The following is a 21,561-nucleotide window of genomic DNA, read 5'->3' on the forward strand; positions in this document are numbered from 1 at the left end:
GAATAATTAATGATATTTACACTTAATTGAACGGTTTAAAAGAGGAGAAAACACGAAAAAAATGAGAATTAAATTTTGAAACATAGTTTATCTTCAATGTCGACTCTTTAAAATTCAAAATTCAACCGAAAAAAAGAAGCGAAAAACTAGCTAATTCGAATCTTTTTGAAAAAATTAAAAAAATAATTTATGGAACATCATTAGTAATTTTTTCTGATTAAGATTAATTTTAGAATTTTGATGACATGTTTTAAATAGGTTAAAATCCAATCTACACTTTGTTAGAATATATAACAAATTGGACCAAGCTATATTTCTAACAAAGACCAATCATTATTTCTTCTAAATTGTCCAGAACAAAATTTTTAAAATAAATTCAAAAGACTTTGAAATAAGATTTACATTTGATTCTACAGATTTTCTAGATTTGCCAGAATAATTTTTTTGAATTTTAATCATAATAAGTTTGAAGAAATATTTCACAAATATTCTTCGCCGAAAAAACAGAAGCTAAAATGAAGAATTAAATGTATTTAATTTATAATTCTTTACAATAAAAAAAATAAATTTACTTGAACTTTGATTTAAATTGTCAGGAAAGAAGAGGAAGGAATTTAAAAGGTAAAAAAGGTATATGTGTTTAAAAATCCTAAAATCATTTTTAAGGTTGTATTTTTTCTCTAAAATTGTCTTTCTGAAAGTTATAAGAAGCAAAGTAAAAAAAAAGAATGAATTTATTCAAACAAGTGAAGACCAAGTCTTTAAAATATTTTCTTGGATTTTCTAATTCTATTTGAGTTTTGTCTCTCTTAGAATTAAAAATGTCGAGCAAAGCGAGACCAGCTTGCTAGTAAATAAATACAATTTAAAAAATAGAGGCAGCTCACTGGTAAGTGCTGCTATTTGAGCTATTTTTAGAACAGGCCAGCGGGCTACTCATCTGGTCCTTACGGGCTACCTGGTGCCCGCGGGCACCGCGTTGGTGACCCCTGTAATAGAGAATGTCTCATTTGCACCCCTGGTGGTGAAATCTATCTAAATGAGGGTGGTCCCAAAAAGGAGGGATTTGTCGGTTTTAAAAGTGCTCCCCCTCTGGTCAACATATGAAATAACAAGTGTGTGTAAGAAATTGAAATGCGCCCCCTTTGACCAAAATGAATTAAAACAATTAAAATAAATATGTATATAGAGACACACTTTAATAACTTGAAGTAAATAATGAAGATTAAAAACCAATTACAAACAAAAGATTAAAAAAATATATATTTTTTTCTCAAAATCTGTCGACTTTTTTCTTATAAAATTGGGAACAATTTCTAATTTTTCTTCTGTTTCTGTAATATTGGAATATTTTCTGGTAAAATTATAACTTTTTAATGTAAAATGATTACTTTTTAATGCAAAATGGTGACATTGGTCATATAAAATTCTGACTTTTATCACAATATTGCCAATTTTTTTGTTCTTCTTGTAAAATAGTGACATTTTTTGAGTAAAATGATGACTTTTGTCATCATTTTGCTAAGTAAAATTCCGATTATTATTATAATATTGCCAATATTTTTAAGTTTTCTTATAAAATTGTGACTTTTGTTGAGTAAAATTACGACTCTTTTCGTAAAATTGTACAAATGTTCTTGTAAAATTGGGACTCATATTGAGTAAAATTCCAACTTTTATCATAACATTGCACAAATGTTAAATTTTTCTTGTAAAATTTTGACTTGCGTTGAGTAAAATTACGACTTTTGCTATAATACTAGAGGTAGGCGTTTTTCGGAGGTCTCATGAAGGTAACAAATACAAGAATGTGTGTGTGTGTGTGTGTGTGTGTGTGTGTGTGTGTGAGTGCGTGTGTGTTTGTTCTTGTATTTCTCCCCTTCTTGGGAAATGAGCAAGGGAAATTAGCTTCCATATGAGGAGGTGTAAACAAGTGATGACATAAATCATGGTCCCAATACAGAAAACCATTGCATCTAATAGAGAATGTCTCATTTTGTTTTAAAAGTGCTCCCCCTCTGGTCAACATATGAAATAACAAGTGTGTGGAAGAAATTGAAATGTGCCCCCTTTGGCCAAAATTAATTAAAAAACTAAAATAAATATGTATATAGAGACATACTTTAATAAGCTGAAGTAAATAATGAAGATTAAAAACCAATTACAAACAAAATATATATTTTTTTCTCACAATATGTATAGACTTTTTTCTTACGAAATTGTGAACAATTTCTCTTATTCTTTCTGTTTCTGTAATATTGGAATATTTTCTCGTAAAATTATTACTTTTTGTAAGTAAAATTATTACTTTTTTAATGCGAAACGGTGACATCGGTCATATAAAGTTCTGACTTTTATCACAATATTGCCAATATTTTGTTCTTGTCCTTGTAAAATAGTGACATTTTTTGAGTAAAATGATGACTTTTGTCATAATTTTGCCAAGTAAAATTCCGATTATTATAATAATATTGCCAACATTTTTAAGTTTTCTTATAAAATTGTGACTTTTGTTGAGTAAATTTACGGCTCTTTTCGTAAAATTGCACAAATGTTCTTGTAAAATTGCGACTCTTATTGAGTAAAATTCCAACTTTTATCATAACATTGCACAAATGTTCAGTTTTTCTTGTAAAATTTTGACTTGTGTTGAGTAAACTTACGACTTTTGCTATAATACTAGAGGTAGGCATTTTTCGGAGGTCTCTAGAAGGTAACAAATGTATGAGTGAATGTGTGTGTGTGTGTGTGTGTGTGTGTGTGTGTGTGTGTGTGTGTGTGTGTTTGTTCTTGTATTTCTCCCCTTCTTGGGACATGAGCAAGGAAAGTAGCTTCCATATGAGGAGGTGTGAACAAGTGATGCCATAAATCATGGTCCCAATACAGAAAACCATTGCATCTAATAGAGAATGTCTCATTTGCACCCCTGGTGGTGAAAACTATCTAAATGAGGGTGGTCCCAAAAAGGAGGGATTTTTCAAATTGACCGTGTGTTGGTTTTAAAAGTGCTCCCCCTCTGGTCAACATATGAAATAACAAGTGTGTGTAAGAAATTGAAATGCGCCCCCTTTGGCCAAAATTAATTAAAAAAACTAAAATAAATATGTATATAGAGACATACTTTAATAAGTTGAAGAAAATAATGAAGATTAAAAAACAATTACAAAAAAAAAAAAAAAGTTTCTCACAATGTGTCGACTTTTTTCTTATAAAATTGGGAACAATTTCTCATATTCTCTCTGTTTCTGTAATATTGGAATATTTTCTCATAAAATTATAACTTTTTTATGTAAAATTATACTTTTTAATGCAAAATGGTGACATTGGTCATATAAAATTCTGACTTTTAGCACAATATTGCCAATTTTTTTGTTCTTGTAAAATAGTGACATTTTTTGAGTAAAATTATGACTTGTCATCATTTTGCCAAGTAAAATTCCCATTATTATTATAATATTGCCAACATTTTGAAGTTTTCTTATAAAATGGTGACTTTTGTCCAGTAAAATTATGACTCTTTTCATAAAATTCCAACTTTTATCATAACATTGCAGACGTTCAGTTTTTCTTGTAAAATTGTGACTTGCGTTGAGTAAAATTACGACTTTTGCTATAATACTAGAGGTAGGCATTTTTCTTATAAAATTGTGAACAATTTGTCATATTTTTTCTGTTTCTGTAATATTGCAATATTTTCTCGTAAGATTATTACTTTTTTTAAGTAAAATTATTACTTTTTAATGCAAAATGGTGACATTGGTCATTTAAAATTCTGACTTTTATCACAATATTGCCACTTTTTTTGTTGTCCTTGTAAAATAGTGACATTTTTTTGAGTAAAATTATGACTTTCGTCATAATTTTGCCAAATAAAATTCCGATTATTATTATAATATTGCCAACATTTTTAAGTTTTCTTATACAATTGTGACTTTTGTCGAGTAAAATTATGACTCTTTTCATAAAATTGCCAAAATGTTAAGCTTTTCTTGTAAAATTGTGACACTTTTTGAGTAAAATTCCAACTTTTATCATAACATTGCACAAATGTTCCGTTTTTCTTGTAAAATTTTGACTTGCGTTGTGTGTGTGTTTGTTTGTTCTTGTATTTCACCCCTTCTTGGGACATGAGCAAGGAAAAGTATCTTCCATATGAGGAGGTGTGAACAAGTGATGGCCAAAATTAATTTAAAAAACTAAAATAAATATGCATATAGAGACATACTTTAATAACTTGAAGTAAATAATGAAGATTAAAAACCAATTACAAACAAAATATATATATTTTTCTCACAATGTGTCGACTTTTTTCTTATGAAATTGTGAACAATTTCTCATATTTTTTCTGTTTCTGTAATATTGCAATATTTTCTCGTAAGATTATTACTTTTTTTAAGTAAAATTATTACTTTTTAATGCAAAATGGTGACATTGGTAATATAAAATTCTGACTTTTATCACAATATTGCCAATATTTTGTTCTTGTCCTTGTAAAAGAGTGACATTTTTTGAGTAAAATGATTACTTTTGTCACAATTTTGCCAAATAAAATTCCGATTATTATTGTAATATTGCCAACATTTTTAAGTTTTCTTATGAAATTATGACTTTTGTCATAATTTTGCCAAGTAAAATTCCGATTATTATTATAATATTGCCAACATTTTTAAGTTTTCTTATAAAATTGTGACATTTGTCGAGTAAAATTACGACTCTTCGTAAAATTGCACAAATGTTCTTGTAAAATTGCGACTCTTATTGAGTAAAATTCCAACTTTTATCATAACATTGCAGACGTTCAGTTTTTCTTGTAAAATTTTGACTTGCGTTGAGTAAAATTACGACTTTTGCTATAATACTAGAGGTAGGCATTTTTCCTATAAAATTGTGAACAATTTCTCATATTCTTTCTGTTTCTGTAATATTGGAATATTTTCTCATAAAATTATTACTTTTTTTAAGTAAAATTATTACTTTTTAATGCAAAATGGTGACATTGGTCATATAAAACTCTGACTTTTATCACAATATTGCCACTTTTTTTGTTGTCCTTGTAAAATAGTGACATTTTTTTGAGTAAAATTATGACTTTTGTCATAATTTTGCCAAATAAAATTCAGATTATTATTATAATATTGCCAACATTTTTAAGTTTTCTTACAAAATTGTGACTTTTGTCGAGTAAAATTATGACTCTTTTCATAAAATTGCCAAAATGTTAAGCTTTTCTTGTAAAATTGTGACACTTTTTGAGTAAAATTCCAACTTTTATCATAACATTGCACAAATGTTCCATTTTTCTTGTAAAATTTTGACTTGCGTTGTGTGTGTGTTTGTTTGTTCTTGTATTTCACCCCTTCTTGGGACATGCGCAAGGAAAAGTAGCTTCCATATGAGGAGGTGTGAACAAGTGATGGCCAAAATTAATTAAAAAAACTAAAATAAATATGTATATAGAGACATACTTTAATAACTTGAAGTAAATAATGAAGATTAAAAACCAATTACAAACAAAATATATATATTTTTCTCACAATGTGTCGACTTTTTTCTTTGTGAACAATTTCTCATATTTTTTCTGTTTCTGTAATATTGCAATATTTTCTCGTAAGATTATTACTTTTTTTAAGTAAAATTATTACTTTTTAATGCAAAATGGTGACATTGGTCATATAAAATTCTGATTTTTATCACAATATTGCCAATATTTTGTTCTTGTCCTTGTAAAATAGTGACATTTTTTGAGTAAAATGATTACTTTTGTCACAATTTTGCCAAGTAAAATTCCGATTATTATTGTAATATTGCCAACATTTTTAAGTTTTCTTATAAAATTATGACTTTTGTCATAATTTTGCCAAGTAAAATTCCGATTATTATTATAATATTGCCAACATTTTTAAGTTTTCTTATAAAATTGTGACATTTGTCGAGTAAAATTACGACTCTTCGTAAAATTGCACAAATGTTCTTGTAAAATTGCGACTCTTATTGAGTAAAATTCCAACTTTTATCATAACATTGCAGACGTTCAGTTTTTCTTGTAAAATTTTGACTTGCGTTGAGTAAAATTACGACTTTTGCTATAATACTAGAGGTAGGCATTTTTCCTATAAAATTGTGAACAATTTCTCATATTCTTTCTGTTTCTGTAATATTGGAATATTTTCTCATAAAATTATTACTTTTTTTAAGTAAAATTATTACTTTTTAATGCAAAATGGTGACATTGGTCATATAAAATTCTGACTTTTATCACAATATTGCCAATATTTTGTTCTTGTCCTTGTAAAATAGTGACATTTTTTGAGTAAAATGATGACTTTTGTCACAATTTTGCCAAGTAAAATTGCGATTATTAATGTAATATTGCCAACATTTTTAAGTTTTCTTATAAAATGATGACTTTTGTCATAATTTTTCCAAGTAAAATTCCGATTATTATTATAATATTGCCAACATTTTTAAGTTTTTTTATAAAATTGTGACATTTGTCGAGTAAAATTACGACTCTTCGTAAAATTGCACAAATGTTCTTGTAAAATTGCGACTCTTATTGAGTAAAATTCCAACTTTTATCATAACATTGCAGACGTTCAGTTTTTCTTGTAAAATTTTGACTTGCGTTGAGTAAAATTACGACTTTTGCTATAATACTAGAGGTAGGCATTTTTCCTATAAAATTGTGAACAATTTCTCATATTCTTTCTGTTTCTGTAATATTGGAATATTTTCTCATAAAATTATTACTTTTTTTAAGTAAAATTATTACTTTTTAATGCAAAATGGTGACATTGGTCATATAAAATTCTGACTTTTATCACAATATTGCCAATTTTTTGTTCTTGTCCTTGTAAAATAGTGACATTTTTTGAGTAAAATGATTACTTTTGTCACAATTTTGCCAAGTAAAATTCCGATTATTAATGTAATATTGCCAACATTTTTAAGTTTTCTTATAAAATTATGACTTTTGTCACAATTTTGCCAAGTAAAATTCCGATTATTATTGTAATATTGCCAACATTTTTAAGTTTTCTTATAAAATTATGACTTTTGTCACAATTTTGCCAAGTAAAATTCCGATTATTAATGTAATATTGCCAACATTTTTAAATTTTCTTATAAAATTATGACTTTTGTCACAATTTTGCCAGGTAAAATTCCGATTATTAATGTAATATTGCCAACATTTTTAAGTTTTCTTATAAAATTATGACTTTTGTCACAATTTTGCCAAGTAAAATTCCGATTATTAATGTAATATTGCCAACATTTTTAAGTTTTCTTATAAAATTGTGACATTTGTCGAGTAAAATTACGACTCTTCGTAAAATTGCACAAATGTTCTTGTAAAAATGCGACTCTTATTGAGTAAAATTCCAACTTTTATCATAACATTGCAGACGTTTAGTTTTTCTTGTAAAATTTTGACTTGCGTTGAGTAAAATTACGACTTTTGCTATAATACTAGAGGTAGGCATTTTTCCTATAAAATTGTGAACAATTTCTCATATTCTTTCTGTTTCTGTAATATTGGAATATTTTCTCGTAAAATTATTACTTTTTTTAAGTAAAATTATTACTTTTTAATGCAAAATGGTGACATTGGTCATATAAAATTCTGACTTTTATCACAATATTGCCAATATTTTGTTCTTGTCCTTGTAAAATAGTGACATTTTTTGAGTAAAATGATGACTTTTGTCACAATTTTGCCAAGTAAAATTCCGATTATTATTGTAATATTGCCAACATTTTTAAGTTTTCTTATGAAATGATGACTTTTGTCATAATTTTGCCAAGTAAAATTCCGATTATTATTATAATATTGCCAACATTTTTAAGTTTTCTTACAAAATTGTGACATTTGTCGAGTAAAATTACGACTCTTCGTAAAATTGCACAAATGTTCTTGTAAAATTGCGACTCTTATTGAGTAAAATTCCAACTTTTATCATAACATTGCAGACGTTCAGTTTTTCTTGTAAAATTTTGACTTGCGTTGAGTAAAATTACGACTTTTGCTATAATACTAGAGGTAGGCATTTTTCCTATAAAATTGTGAACAATTTCTCATATTCTTTCTGTTTCTGTAATATTGGAATATTTTCTCGTAAAATTATTACTTTTTTTAAGTAAAATTATTACTTTTTAATGCAAAATGGTGACATTGGTCATATAAAATTCTGACTTGTATCACAATATTGCCAATATTTTGTTCTTGTCCTTGTAAAATAGTGACATTTTTTGAGTAAAATGATGACTTTTGTCACAATTTTGCCAAGTAAAATTCCGATTATTATTATAATATTGCCAACATTTTTAAGTTTTCTTATAAAATGATGACTTTTGTCATAATTTTGCCAAGTAAAATTCCGATTATTATTATAATATTGCCAACATTTTTAAGTTTTCTTATAAAATTGTGACATTTGTCGAGTAAAATTACGACTCTTCGTAAAATTGCACACATGTTCTTGTAAAATTGCGACTCTTATTGAGTAAAATTCCAACTTTTATCACAACATTGCACAAATGTAAAACTTGTCTTGTAAAATTTTGACTTGCGTTGAGTAAAATGACGACTTTTGCTATAATCAAAGAGGTAGGCATTTTTCGGAGGTCTCATGAAGGTAACAAATACAAGAGTGTGTGTGTGTGTGTGTGTGTGTGTGAGCGTGCTCCCATGGTGCAGTGCGTGCATACAAATGGCGTAACCCAATCAGGCGTAGCGTTTGCACCTGTTGACGTCCTCCCTCACGTCCGTCGGCCCAAAATGTCGTCCACGAGCGCGGCGGTGGGTGTTTAGTGGCGCCGCGTGACGGTTTGATCCCGACTTAAATGAAGCCTTTGTGTGACCGATGAAATAAAAAAAAAATCCCTTTAATTGTCCTTTTATCTTGAAATGAGCGTGTTTGCCTTTCACGGCAAACCCGGCGTGTCGTCGTTTTCCCGCCGCGAGACGTTCGAGTGACGTTGACGTCGGCGCGGGCCCAAAGGTGGCGTGTACAAAGTGAACCAGCACTTGTCTCTTTGTTTCTCGCGCTTGGATGACTTCTGTATGCGGCTGCTTTGTTGGCGTGGTCGTCGTCGTTGTTGGCGTTGGCGTGAGAAGACTCAGAATGTCTGTGTAGTCCCGTGAACACGGCGCCGCCCTCATCGCTCCACTTTGGAGTACGAGGCGGGCCACCGGCTATCTGTGAAGCTGCCGGAGCTCGCCGTGACGTCCCGCGGGAACCGCCTCGGCGCGGTCGTCGTTTTGGTTTTCTTGGACGGGGCGGGCGTGGTTACGCGTCTCGCCGCCGCGCCTGATCTACTGGTGCCTTGTTTGGCCGCGCCTTGTTTGGCCGCGCCTTGTTTGGCCACGCCTTGTTTGGCCCCGCCTTGTTTGGCACCGCCTTGTTTGGCCGCGCCTTGTTTGGCCGCGCCTTGTTTACCGGCCCGAGTGGCGTTGGCCATCAGCGTCTCCAGCAGCTGGGAGGCGGAGCCAAAGCGGATGTGCTCCTCCTCCGTCCCGGCGGCCTCGGAGAAGTGCGACAGAGCGCCGGCGCCGCCGCGCTTGCTGCAGGAGTCGCAGCACAGCTTGTTGTAGCCCGGGATGGAGCAGTAGCGGGCCAGAACCTCCATCTGGCAGAAGATGGACTTGTCGCCGTGGCAAGGTTCATCTGGAGGTCCGCCGTTGACGAGAAGACAGGAAGGAGAAAAATTATTATTATTCAATTTTTTTTCCCCGACAAAAACATGACTGTTAAAATGGCGATGTTCACAAAATAACACACACCAGGTGTCAGAAAAATGGTATGTAAATGATCAAAACATTTCCGTTCTCTGGGTTCCCAGTGAACAGACGAAAGCTGTCTTTGTTGCACCAAGCCAAAGGCTTGGAAAATTCCGCCGTGTACGACGGGAGGAGACGGTAGGGGTTTATCTATTGTCATCCAAGACCTGCCCAAGCTCGATCCAGGACCAGTACAAGCCAGAGGCATCTTTTTCTTTTATGTTAATGTGACCAAAAAACAAGAGATGTTTACATACCCTCCCCCATTCCTTTAGAAACAGCTGTTGTTATGTAAACAGGGAATATCCAAATAAAGGAGGAGACGTGAACCTTTTTCTGTTAGAGCGTAATGACACTGTGCAAGGGTACAGATGTATACACTGTAAAATAAAATCCTATTTTTATGGTTAATTTACTCTATATTTCTACTGTAATTTTTCTATTTTTTTAAAAATAGTTTTTAACTTGTAGAATTGAAGACATTATCTGTAAATAAACAACCCCGTTTTTATTTTAAGTAATATGCCAGTAAAGACAAACTATGTATATTTCTATTTCTTTTACAGAAAAATACCAAATTAATTATACATACCGTTTTCTGTTTTCTTAAATTACTTTCAAATTCATGTAAAATTACAGTAATTATCTTTCATTAAATATGTAGCTTGTTATATAAAAGTCTATGTCCATACTAGCAATCTGTAGAATAAAGGTATTTTTCTGCAGAACTGTTTGCATCGTCACTTTATTAAAGGTGGTTGATCTTAACAATTCAGAAGAAATCTGTAAAAAATAATGGTATTTTTCTGTGGAACTGCCAGCATTGTCACTTCATTAAAGGTGTTTGATCGTAATAATTTGGAAAAACTCGGTAGAATAAAGGTATTTTTCTGCAGAACTGTTTGCATCGTCACTTTATTAAAGGTGGTTGATCTAAATAATTTAGTAAAACTCTGTAAAATTACGATATTTTTTCCGCAAAACGTTTCATGAAAATTTTTGTAAATATAATGTTTTTGATCATTATTTGGTTTACAATGTTTTACTTTAATATTATGATTTTCGTTTGGCAGTTTTTTTACAGATTTTTTTTTTTACAGTGTACAATTCTCCTCGCTGAACCACATTGAATTCTGTCTCTGTTTGATTCTTTGCTTCTTGTCCCGTTTAATAGATTGGATCAGTGTTTGAACCTGACACCAGGTTTTCTTAAAGGGGAACTGCACTTTTTTTTTTTCTCTCCCTTTTTTCCACAATCATTATTGAAATACATGACAGATGGATTTATTTTTTAATGCATTTTAAATATCAAATAACCATAAATAAAACCGGAACCAATGGGAGCTTCACTATTTCGTCCATAAAATCCAATAAAAAAACATCCAAAAAGCGCCAACAATACTCCATTTACATTTTGTGACTTGAATATTAACCAAGTATTAGTGATATTGTTATTATAAGTGCTAACGCAGACCAATCACTTCAATGTGTCCCCATGTTTACATCATCGAGTGGTCTGCTGCTTCCTCGCTTCCTCGCTCCCTGTAAGTTAATCATAAATCATGCCTCTCACCTGGACAGAAGAAGTCTGAGTAGGTAATCCGACATGTTGGTACATTTTGACAGCCATTTAGGACCCGAAACGACACAAAAAGCTTATGAGTCATTCTGCACCTAAAGGGGAATATAAGATCATACTAGCAGTCGGCATCCTAATGACAGCAGACCTTGTACAGTAAGTGATGTTTTATTATGTTTGTTGGCTCGCATGAAGTCTGCAGTGAGTAATAATAAATAAAAACAAACATGATGCGTTTTTGAAATTAATGCGCCACGTATGCCTGAAATGATCAAAATACGTAAATATTAAATGTTATTATAAATGTGCCACACTACATATATATTTACATCATGTATATAAAACCTTAATGGGGGTGTTTGGATGTCTTTTTAGGGGCTTTATAGGCAGAATTGAACGACTACCATGAGCTCCATTGTAAGCAGACTTTATTTAATATTTCTAATGCATTAAAAAAATAACATCCATCGTCATGTCTTTCATAATGATTGTGAACAATAGGCAAAATTCCCCCAAAAAAGTGCATTTCTCCTTTAATGGCTAAATTGTAAGGGTGTCAAAAAAAAATTATACATTTTTGAATGAATCGCAATACGTATTTGTAATGTTTTTTTAAGTGATTCAAAAGAATCAAAAAATCAATACAAAAATATAATAAAAATGTTTTTTAAATCTGTCCTGTCCAGCCACATATAGTTGATGATCATATCTGCTGTTTTTTTGGTTTTTTTTTTAGAAAAGAAAAGTGTGGGATACTTCTCTCGTTGCCTTATTTGTGTTTGACTTTTTTGTTTAACAAACCTTTTAAGTAATATAGAAACGTATCACAGCTGTTTATGTATTTTATGAAGGACAGTAGTTAATCACAGAACTGTCACCGCATCATGCTTGTGCTGATTGTAGCCATTTATTTTGACATCCTCATTTTTACTTAAAAAAAAAAAAAAAAATCAGTACAATTTGTTTAATTTATTTCTGTTTTGTAGGTTAAAGTGTTTTAAATATTGTGCTCCTGAGTTCATGTTTGAACGTATTCATATTTATTGAGTTTAATTTTCAGTATCAAATGGTTCACGTCAGTCAATTTTTTTTTTATAGTTTAAATAAAGATTTATCTATTTTTTAGGAAAATTGATGCACTTTAAATCTGTTCTGTTCCAGACTAAAAAACAATGTTATTAATGTTATTCCTTGTTGTAAGTTGAGCGACATTTCTCTTGTCTTTTTTGTTTTCTTTAAGACTAATAAGGATACATATTTATGCAGAGGTGTACTTATAACAGGCCAAACGTTTGGACACACCTTCTCATTCCCATGCATTTTCTTTATTTTCACGACTATTGACATTGTAGATTGTCACTGAAGGCATCAAAACTATGACACCTGTGAAGTGAAAACCATTGCAGGTGACTACCTCTTGAAGCTCATGGAGAGAATGCCAAGAGTGTGCAAAGCAGTAATCAGGGCAAAGGGTTGGCTATTTTGAAGAAACTAGAATATAAAACATGTTTTCAGTTATTTCACCTTTTTTTTTGTTAAGTACATAACTCCACATGTGTTCATTCATAGTTTTGATGCCTTCAGTGACAATCTACAATGTAAATAGTCATGAAAATAAAGAAAACACATAGAATGAGAAGGTGTGTCCAAACTTTTGGCATGTACTGTATATATATATATATATATATATATATATATATATATATATATATATATATATATATATATATATATATATATATATGTGTGTACTATATATGAATATATATATATATATATATATATATATATATATATATATATATATATATATATATATATATATATATATATATATATATATATATATATACACACAGTCGTGGTCAAAAGTTTACCTTTTTTTTTGTTAAGTACATAACTCCACATGTGTTCATTCATAGTTTTGATGCCTTCAGTGACAATCTACAATGTAAATAGTCATGAAAATAAATAAAACACATAGAATGAGAAGGTGTGTCCAAACTTTTGGCATGTACTGTATATATATATATATATATATATATATATATATATATATATATATACATATATATATATATATATATATATATATATATATATATATATATATATATATATATATATATATATATATATATATATATATATATATATATATATATATATATATATATATATATATATATATATATATATGTATGTGTGGGAAAAAAAATCACAAGACTACTTCATCTCTACAGGCCTGTTTCATGAGGGGTTCCCTCAATCATCAGGAGATTTTAATAGAAGCATTAACATACCATGGTTTGTATAGGACACAGAGCGGGTGGGTACAGGCAGGCGTAGGGGCGTGGTGATTGGCTCATGTGTTACCTAGGAGGTGTTTCCTTCTGTGACGGCATGCTGATACAATTTCGCTGCGCTTGTTGAGGGATGACAAGTCTGGACTGTATATGATAAACAGTTTCTCTTTTAAGCATAGGTTGCATCTTTTATTACCACTGTTGTAAGGTGTGCTGGATGCAAGAATTTGCCATGTTATTGAATAGTCAACATTATTGTCTTTGAGGTTCCAAATGTGTTTGCTGAGTTCTGTAGTGTTCCGCAGGCTTTGGTTTCTGAAAGAGGCCTTGTGATTGTTCAATCAGCGAAATTGTATCAGCATGCCGTCACAGAAGGAAACACCTCCTAGGTAACACATGAGCCAATCACCACGCCCCTACGCCTGCCTGTACCCACCCGTTCTGTGTCCTATATAAACCATGGCATGTGAATGCTTCTATTAAAATCTCCTGATGATTGAGGGAACCCCTCATGAAACAGGCCTGTAGAGATGAAGTAGTCTTGTGATTTTTTTTTTCCACACATACATACATTGCGCTCTACCACGGTATTGAGCACTATTTTTTTGGATAATCTAATTAAGACATATACATATATATATATATATATATATATATATATATATATATATATATATATATATATATATATATATATATATATATATATATATATATATATATATATATACATATACACTACCGTTCAAAAGTTTGGGGTCACATTGAAATGTCCTTATTTTTGAAGGAAAAGCACTGTACTTTTCAATGAAGATAACTTTAAACTAGTCTTAACTTTAAAGAAATACACTCTATACATTGCTATTGTGGTAAATGACTATTCTAACTGCAAATGTCTGGTTTTTGGTGCAATATCTACATAGGTGTATAGAGGCCCATTTCCAGCAACTATCACTCCAGTGTTCTAATGGTACAATGTGTTTGCTCATTGGCTCAGAAGGCTAATTGATGATTAGAAAACCCTTGTGCAATCATGTTCACACATCTGAAAACAGTTTAGCTCGTTACAGAAGCTACAAAACTGACCTTCCTTTGAGCAGATTGAGTTTCTGGAGCATCACATTTGTGGGCTCAATTTAACGCTCAAAATGGACAGGAAAAAGAGAACTTTCATCTGAAACTCGACAGTCTATTCTTGTTCTTAGAAATGAAGGCTATTCCACAAAATTGTTTGGGTGACCCCAAACTTTTGAACGGTAGTGTATATATATATATAAAAATATATATATATATATATATATATAAAAAAAATATATATATATAAAAAAAAAAATATATATATATATATATACATATATATATACATATATATATATATATATATATATATATATATATATATATATATATATATATATATATATATATATATATATATATATATATATATATATATATATATATATATATTATGCAATCAAGTAATTAACTGCCATTATTCATGATTAATCAAAATTCAAAGAGTTATTCTTCTAACTAAATGTTTTTTATGAGATACTACTGTTGTTTTTTTTATTATTTATACTCGTCAAAATTATGACCCAATTCGGAAATACATCTTTGAAGTGTTTCAGTGTCGTATTTAATGGAGGAGCGTCAGTTGTCTTCAGCGTTGACGACTGCGGAGAATGATTGAGCGGTATGAAAAGTGAAAGTGACATTTGGCCCAGTGCCCCACGAGACGGGGGTCAACAGCACTTCCCAGGATGCAACAGTGTCCGCAGTCAGAGACCTGACATCAGAGTGTGAACTGTGAAAATGAAACACTCCCTCTGCATAGAAGTGAAGTCGCGCGACGACGACGAGGGCGAGAGCGCTCGCCAGAACCCCAATTATCTCTGCGCCACACTCGCTGCTTCCTTTGGCCCCTTTTTCCCTGCCGCCGTCTTCTCCTGCGACTTAAGTCCGTCGCCGGATCAACGCTTTGTGCTGCGGTCCCTCGCACGTCTGCTGCAAAGGTCTCTTAGTTTTAGTTTTCCTTTTATTTACTTTAATCAGAGTGCTAAGAAAATATCGTGGCGGTTTTTTGGCGACAACTTCATTGGATGGACATTTACTCTGGAGAAAAGCAGGAAGTCGTCCGAAAGGAGATCAAAGCGAACTAAAGCCATTTTCTTTTGCTTATCCGAGGTTGGGTCGCGGGGGCAGCAGCCTAAGCAGGGAAGCCCAGACTTCCCTCTCCTCAGCCACTTCGTCCAGCTCTTCCCGGGGGATCCCGAGGCGTTCCCAGGCCAGCCCGGAGACATAGTCTTCCCAACGTGTCCTGGGTCTTCCCCACGGCCTCCTACCGGTCGGACATATAGTCACTTTGATAGTAGGCTAATATAGTTAATTAGCCACTTACATACTTACTTATATAAGTCTCTTGATCTTTTGCGGCTCCAGACAGATTACTTTTTTGTATTTTTGGTCCAATATAGCTCTTTCAACATTTTGGGTTTGCCGACCCCTGAGTTATAACTATGGGGGACATGGCTGATCCCCCATAGTTATAACTGGACATACACAGGGAGTGATTTTAGAGCTGCGTTGGGTTTATGAAATACTGTAAATTGTCTGTAAATTGCCATGTAAATTGTGTGTTCGATACCTGACAGTGGTGGTAAACTCTAAATTGTCCATGATGTTAGATTTGTTATTTAGATTTATTGGCAATGATTGTCTATAGATTGACTAAGGTTTGTAAAAACAAGAACAAACAAAGTATGCAGGGTCTTTGATGATTGACTTTAGATTGACTAAGGTTTGTAAAAACAAGAACTAAGAAAGTACGCAGGGTCTTTGATGATTGACTTTAGATTGGCTAAGGTTCGTAAAAACAAGAACAAAGTACGTAGGGTCTTTGATGATTGTCTTTAGATTGGCTAAGGTTCGTAAAAACAAGAACAAAGTACGTAGGGTCTTTGATGATTGTCTTTAGATTGACTAAGGTTTGTAAAAACAACAACAAATAAAGTATGTAGGGTCTTCGATGATTGACTTTAGATTGACTAAGGTTTGTAAAAACAAGAACTAAGTATGAAGGGTCTTTGATGATTGTCTTTAGATTGACTAAGGTTTGTAAAAACAAGAACAAATATAGTACGTAGGGTTTTTGATGATTGTCTTTAGATTGACTAAGGTTTGTAAGAATAAGACAAAAAGTACATAGGGTCTTTGATGATTGTCTTTAGATTGATTAAGGTTTGTAAAAACAAGAACAAAGTATGTAGGGTCTTTGATGATTGTCTTTAAATTGACTAAGGTTTGTAAAAACAAGAACAAAGTATGTAGGGTCTTTGATGATTGTCTTTAGATTGACTAAGGTTTGTAAAAACAAGACCAAAGTACATAAGGTCTTTGATGATTGTCTTTAGATTGACTAAGGTTTGTGAAAACAAGAACTAAGTATGTAAGGGTCTTTTATGATTGTCTTTAGATTGACTAAGGTTTGTAAAAACAAGAACAAATAAAGTACGCTGGGTCTTTGATGATTGTCTTTTAAGATTGACTAAGGTTTGTAAAAACAAGAACTAAGTACGTAGGGTTTTTGATGATTCTTTAAATTGACTAAGGTTTGTAAAAACAAGAACAAAGTACGTAGGGTCTTTGATGATTGTCTTTAGATTGACTAAGGTTTGTAAAAACAAGCCCAAAGTACATAGGGTCTTTGATGATTGTCTTTACATTGACTAAGGTTTGTAATAACAACAACAAATAAAGTATGCAGGGTCTTTAATGATTGTTTTTAGATTGACTAAGGTTTGTTAAAACAAGAACTAAGTACGTAGGGTCTTTAATGATTGTCTTTAAATTGACCAAGGATGGAAAAACAAGAACAAATAAAGTACGTATGGTCTTTGATGATTGTCTTTAGATTGACTAAAGTTTGGAAAAACAAGAACAAATAAAGTATGCAGGGTCTTTGATGATTGTCTTTAGATTGACTAAGGTTTGTAAAAACAAGACAAAAGTATGTTGGGTCTTTATTGATTGTCTTTAGATTGACTAAGGATTGTAAAAACAAAAACAAAGTATTTAGGGTCTTTAATGATTGTCTCTAGATTGACTAAGGTTTGTAAAAACAAGAACAAAGTATGTAGGGTCTTTGATGATTGTCTTTAGATTGACTAAGGTTTGTAATAACAACAACAAATAAAGTATGCAGGGTCTTTAATGATTGTTTTTAGATTGACTAAGGTTTGTTAAAACAAGAACTAAGTACGTAGGGTCTTTAATGATTGTCTTTAAATTGACCAAGGATGGAAAAACAAGAACAAATAAAGTACGTATGGTCTTTGATGATTGTCTTTAGATTGACTAAAGTTTGGAAAAACAAGAACAAATAAAGTATGCAGGGTCTTTGATGATTGTCTTTAGATTGACTAAGGTTTGTAAAAACAAGACAAAAGTATGTTGGGTCTTTATTGATTGTCTTTAGATTGACTAAGGATTGTAAAAACAAAAACAAAGTATTTAGGGTCTTTAATGATTGTCTCTAGATTGACTAAGGTTTGTAAAAACAAGAACAAAGTATGTAGGGTCTTTGATGATTGTCTTTAGATTGACTAAGGTTTGTAAAAACAAGACCAAAGTACATATGGTCTTTGATGATTGTCTTTAGATTGACTAAGGTTTGTGAAAACAAGAACTAAGTATGTAGGGTCTTTGATGATTGTCTTTAGATTGACTAAGGTTTGTAAAAACAACAACAAATAAAGTATGTAGGGTCTTCGATGATTGACTTTAGATTGACTAAGGTTTGTAAAAACAAGAACTAAGTATGCAGGGTCTTTGATGATTGTCTTTAGATTGACTAAGGTTTGTAAAAACAAGAACAAATATAGTACGTAGGGTCTTTGATGATTGTCTTTAGATTGACTAAGGTTTGTAAAAACAAGAACTAATAAAGTACGCAGGGTCTTTGATGATTGACTTTAGATTGGCTAAGGTTTGTAAAAACAAGAACTAAGTATGTAGGGTCTTTGATGATTGTCTTTAGATCGACTAAGGTTTGTAAAAACAACAACAAATAAAGTACGTAGGGTCTTTGATAATTGTCTTTAGATCGACTAAGGTTTGTAAAAACAAGAACAAATATAGTATGTAGGGTTTTTGATGATTGTCTTTAGATTGACTAAGGTTTGTAAGAATAAGACAAAAAGTACATAGGGTCTTTGATGATTGTCTTTAGATTGACTAAGATTTGTAAAAACAAGAACAAAGTATGTAGGGTCTTTGATGATTGTCTTTAAATTGACTAAGGTTTGTAAAAACAAGAACAAAGTATGTAGGGTCTTTGATGATTGTCTTTAGATTGACTAAGGTTTGTAAAAACAAGAACAAATATAGTACGTAGGGTTTTTGATGATTGTCTTTAGATTGACTAAGGTTTGTAAGAATAAGACAAAAAGTACATAGGGTCTTTGATGATTGTCTTTAGATTGACTAAGGTTTGTAAGAATAAGACAAAAAGTACATAAGGTCTTTGTTAATTGTCTTTAGATTGACTAAGATTTGTAAAAACAAGAACAAAGTATGTAGGGTCTTTGATGATTGTCTTTAAATTGACTAAGGTTTGTAAAAACAAGAACAAAGTATGTAGGGTCTTTGATGATTGTCTTTAGATTGACTAAGGTTTGTAAAAACAAGAACAAATATAGTACGTAGGGTTTTTGATGATTGTCTTTAGATTGACTAAGGTTTGTAAAAACAAGAACGAATAAAGTACGTAGGGTCTTTGATGATTGACTAGATTGATTAAGGTTCGTAAAAACAAGAACTAAGTACGTAGGGTCTTTGATAATTGTCTTTAGATTGACTAATGTTTGTAAAAACAAGAACAAATATAGTATGTAGGGTCTTTGATGATTGTCTTTTGATTGACTAAGGTTTGTAAAAACAAGAACAAATAAAGTACGTAAGGTCTTTGATGATTGTCTTTAGATTGACCAAGGTTTGTAAAAACAAGAACAAATAAAGTACGCAGGGTCTTTGATGATTGACTAGATTGATTAAGGTTCGTAAAAACAAGAACTGAGTACGTAGGGTCTTTGATAATTGTCTTTAGATTGACTAATGTTTGTAAAAACAAGAACAAATATAGTATGTAGGGTCTTTGATGATTGTCTTTTGATTGACCAAGGTTTGTAAAAACAAGAACAAATAAAGTACGTAAGGTCTTTGATGATTGTCTTTAGATTGACTAAGGTTTGTAAAAACAAGAACAAATAAAGTACGTAAGGTCTTTGATGATTGTCTTTAGATTGACTAAGGTTTGTAAAAACAAGAACAAATAAAGTATGCAGGGTCTTTGATGATTGTCTTTAGATTGACTAAGGTTTGTAAAAACAAGACAAAAGTACGTAGGGTCTTTATTGATTGTCTTTAGATTGACTAAGGATTGTAAAAACAAAAACAAAGTATTTAGGGTCTTTAATGATTGTCTTTAGATTGACTAAGGTTTGTAAAAACAAGAACAAAGTATGTAGGGTCTTTGATGATTGTCTTTAGATTGACTAAGGTTTGTAAAAACAAGAACAAATATAGTACGTAGGGTTTTTGATGATTGTCTTTAGATTGACTAAGGTTTGTAAAAACAAGAACGAATAAAGTACGTAGGGTCTTTGATGATTGACTAGATTGATTAAGGTTCGTAAAAACAAGAACTAAGTACGTAGGGTCTTTGATAATTGTCTTTAGATTGACTAACGTTTGTAAAAACAAGAACAAATATAGTATGTAGGGTCTTTGATGATTGTCTTTAGATTGACCAAGGTTTGTAAAAACAAGAACTAATAAAGTACGTAGGGTCTTTGATGATTGTCTTTAGATTGACCAAGGTTTGTAAAAACAAGAACAAACAAAGTATGCAGGGTCTTTGATGATTGACTTTAGATTGACTAAGGTTTGTAAAAACAAGAACTAATAAAGTATGCAGGGTCTTTGATGATTGACTTTAGATTGGCTAAGGTTTGTAAAAACAAGAACAAAGTACGTAGGGTCTTTGATGATTGTCTTTAGATTGACTAAGGTTTGTAAAAACAACAACAAATAAAGTGTGTAGGGTCTTCGATGATTGACTTTAGATTGTCTAAGGTTTGTAAAAACAAGAACTAAGTATGTAGGGTCTTTGATGATTGTCTTTAGATTGACTAAGGTTTGTAAAAACAAGAACAAATATAGTACGTAGGGTTTTTGATGATTGTCTTTAGATTGACTAAGGTTTGTAAGAAGAAGACAAAAAGTACATAGGGTCTTTGATGATTGTCTTTAGATTGACTAAGGTTTGTAAAAACAAGAACGAATAAAGTACGTAGGGTCTTTGATGATTGACTAGATTGATTAAGGTTCGTAAAAACAAGAACTAAGTACGTAGGGTCTTTGATAATTGTCTTTAGATTGACTAACGTTTGTAAAAACAAGAACAAATATAGTATGTAGGGTCTTTGATGATTGTCTTTAGATTGACCAAGGTTTGTAAAAACAAGAACAAATAAAGTACGTAAGGTCTTTGATGATTGTCTTTAGATTGACTAAGGTTTGTAAAAACAAGACAAAAGTACGTAGGGTCTTTATTGATTGTCTTTAGATTGACTAAGGATTGTAAAAACAAAAACAAAGTATTTAGGGTCTTTAATGATTGTCTTTAGATTGACTAAGGTTTGTAAAAACAAGAACAAATAAAGTACGTAGGGTCTTTACGGATATATATACAGTACGGTAGTTTTGCAGTTCTCTGCAACGTTTACTACAGTAAAACAGGTATGTTAAGTTCACGAAGGACCGCGCCCGGTCTTCGACAATTAGGAAAACATCAATTCATTAAAAACTCTACGTTTTCTGAAGTTTACAAA

General features: G+C 31.4%; 1 protein-coding gene across 1 annotated transcript in view; it reads right to left on the reverse strand.

Annotated features, from left to right (window-relative positions):
- Positions 1 to 8,575: 8,575 nt before the first annotated feature.
- LOC133632119 (A disintegrin and metalloproteinase with thrombospondin motifs 3-like) overlaps positions 8,576 to 21,561 on the reverse strand; it is a 147,136-nt gene continuing 134,150 nt past the window's right edge. The window contains exon 16 of the mRNA XM_062024352.1: positions 8,576 to 9,668. Within this exon, the coding sequence (XP_061880336.1) occupies positions 9,160 to 9,668 (509 nt within the window). The 3' untranslated portion in view covers positions 8,576 to 9,159. The remainder of the gene's footprint in view (positions 9,669 to 21,561) is intronic.

The sequence above is a fragment of the Entelurus aequoreus genome, linkage group LG17 (genome assembly GCF_033978785.1).
Source record: "Entelurus aequoreus isolate RoL-2023_Sb linkage group LG17, RoL_Eaeq_v1.1, whole genome shotgun sequence".
Classification (NCBI taxonomy): Eukaryota; Metazoa; Chordata; class Actinopteri; order Syngnathiformes; family Syngnathidae; genus Entelurus; species Entelurus aequoreus.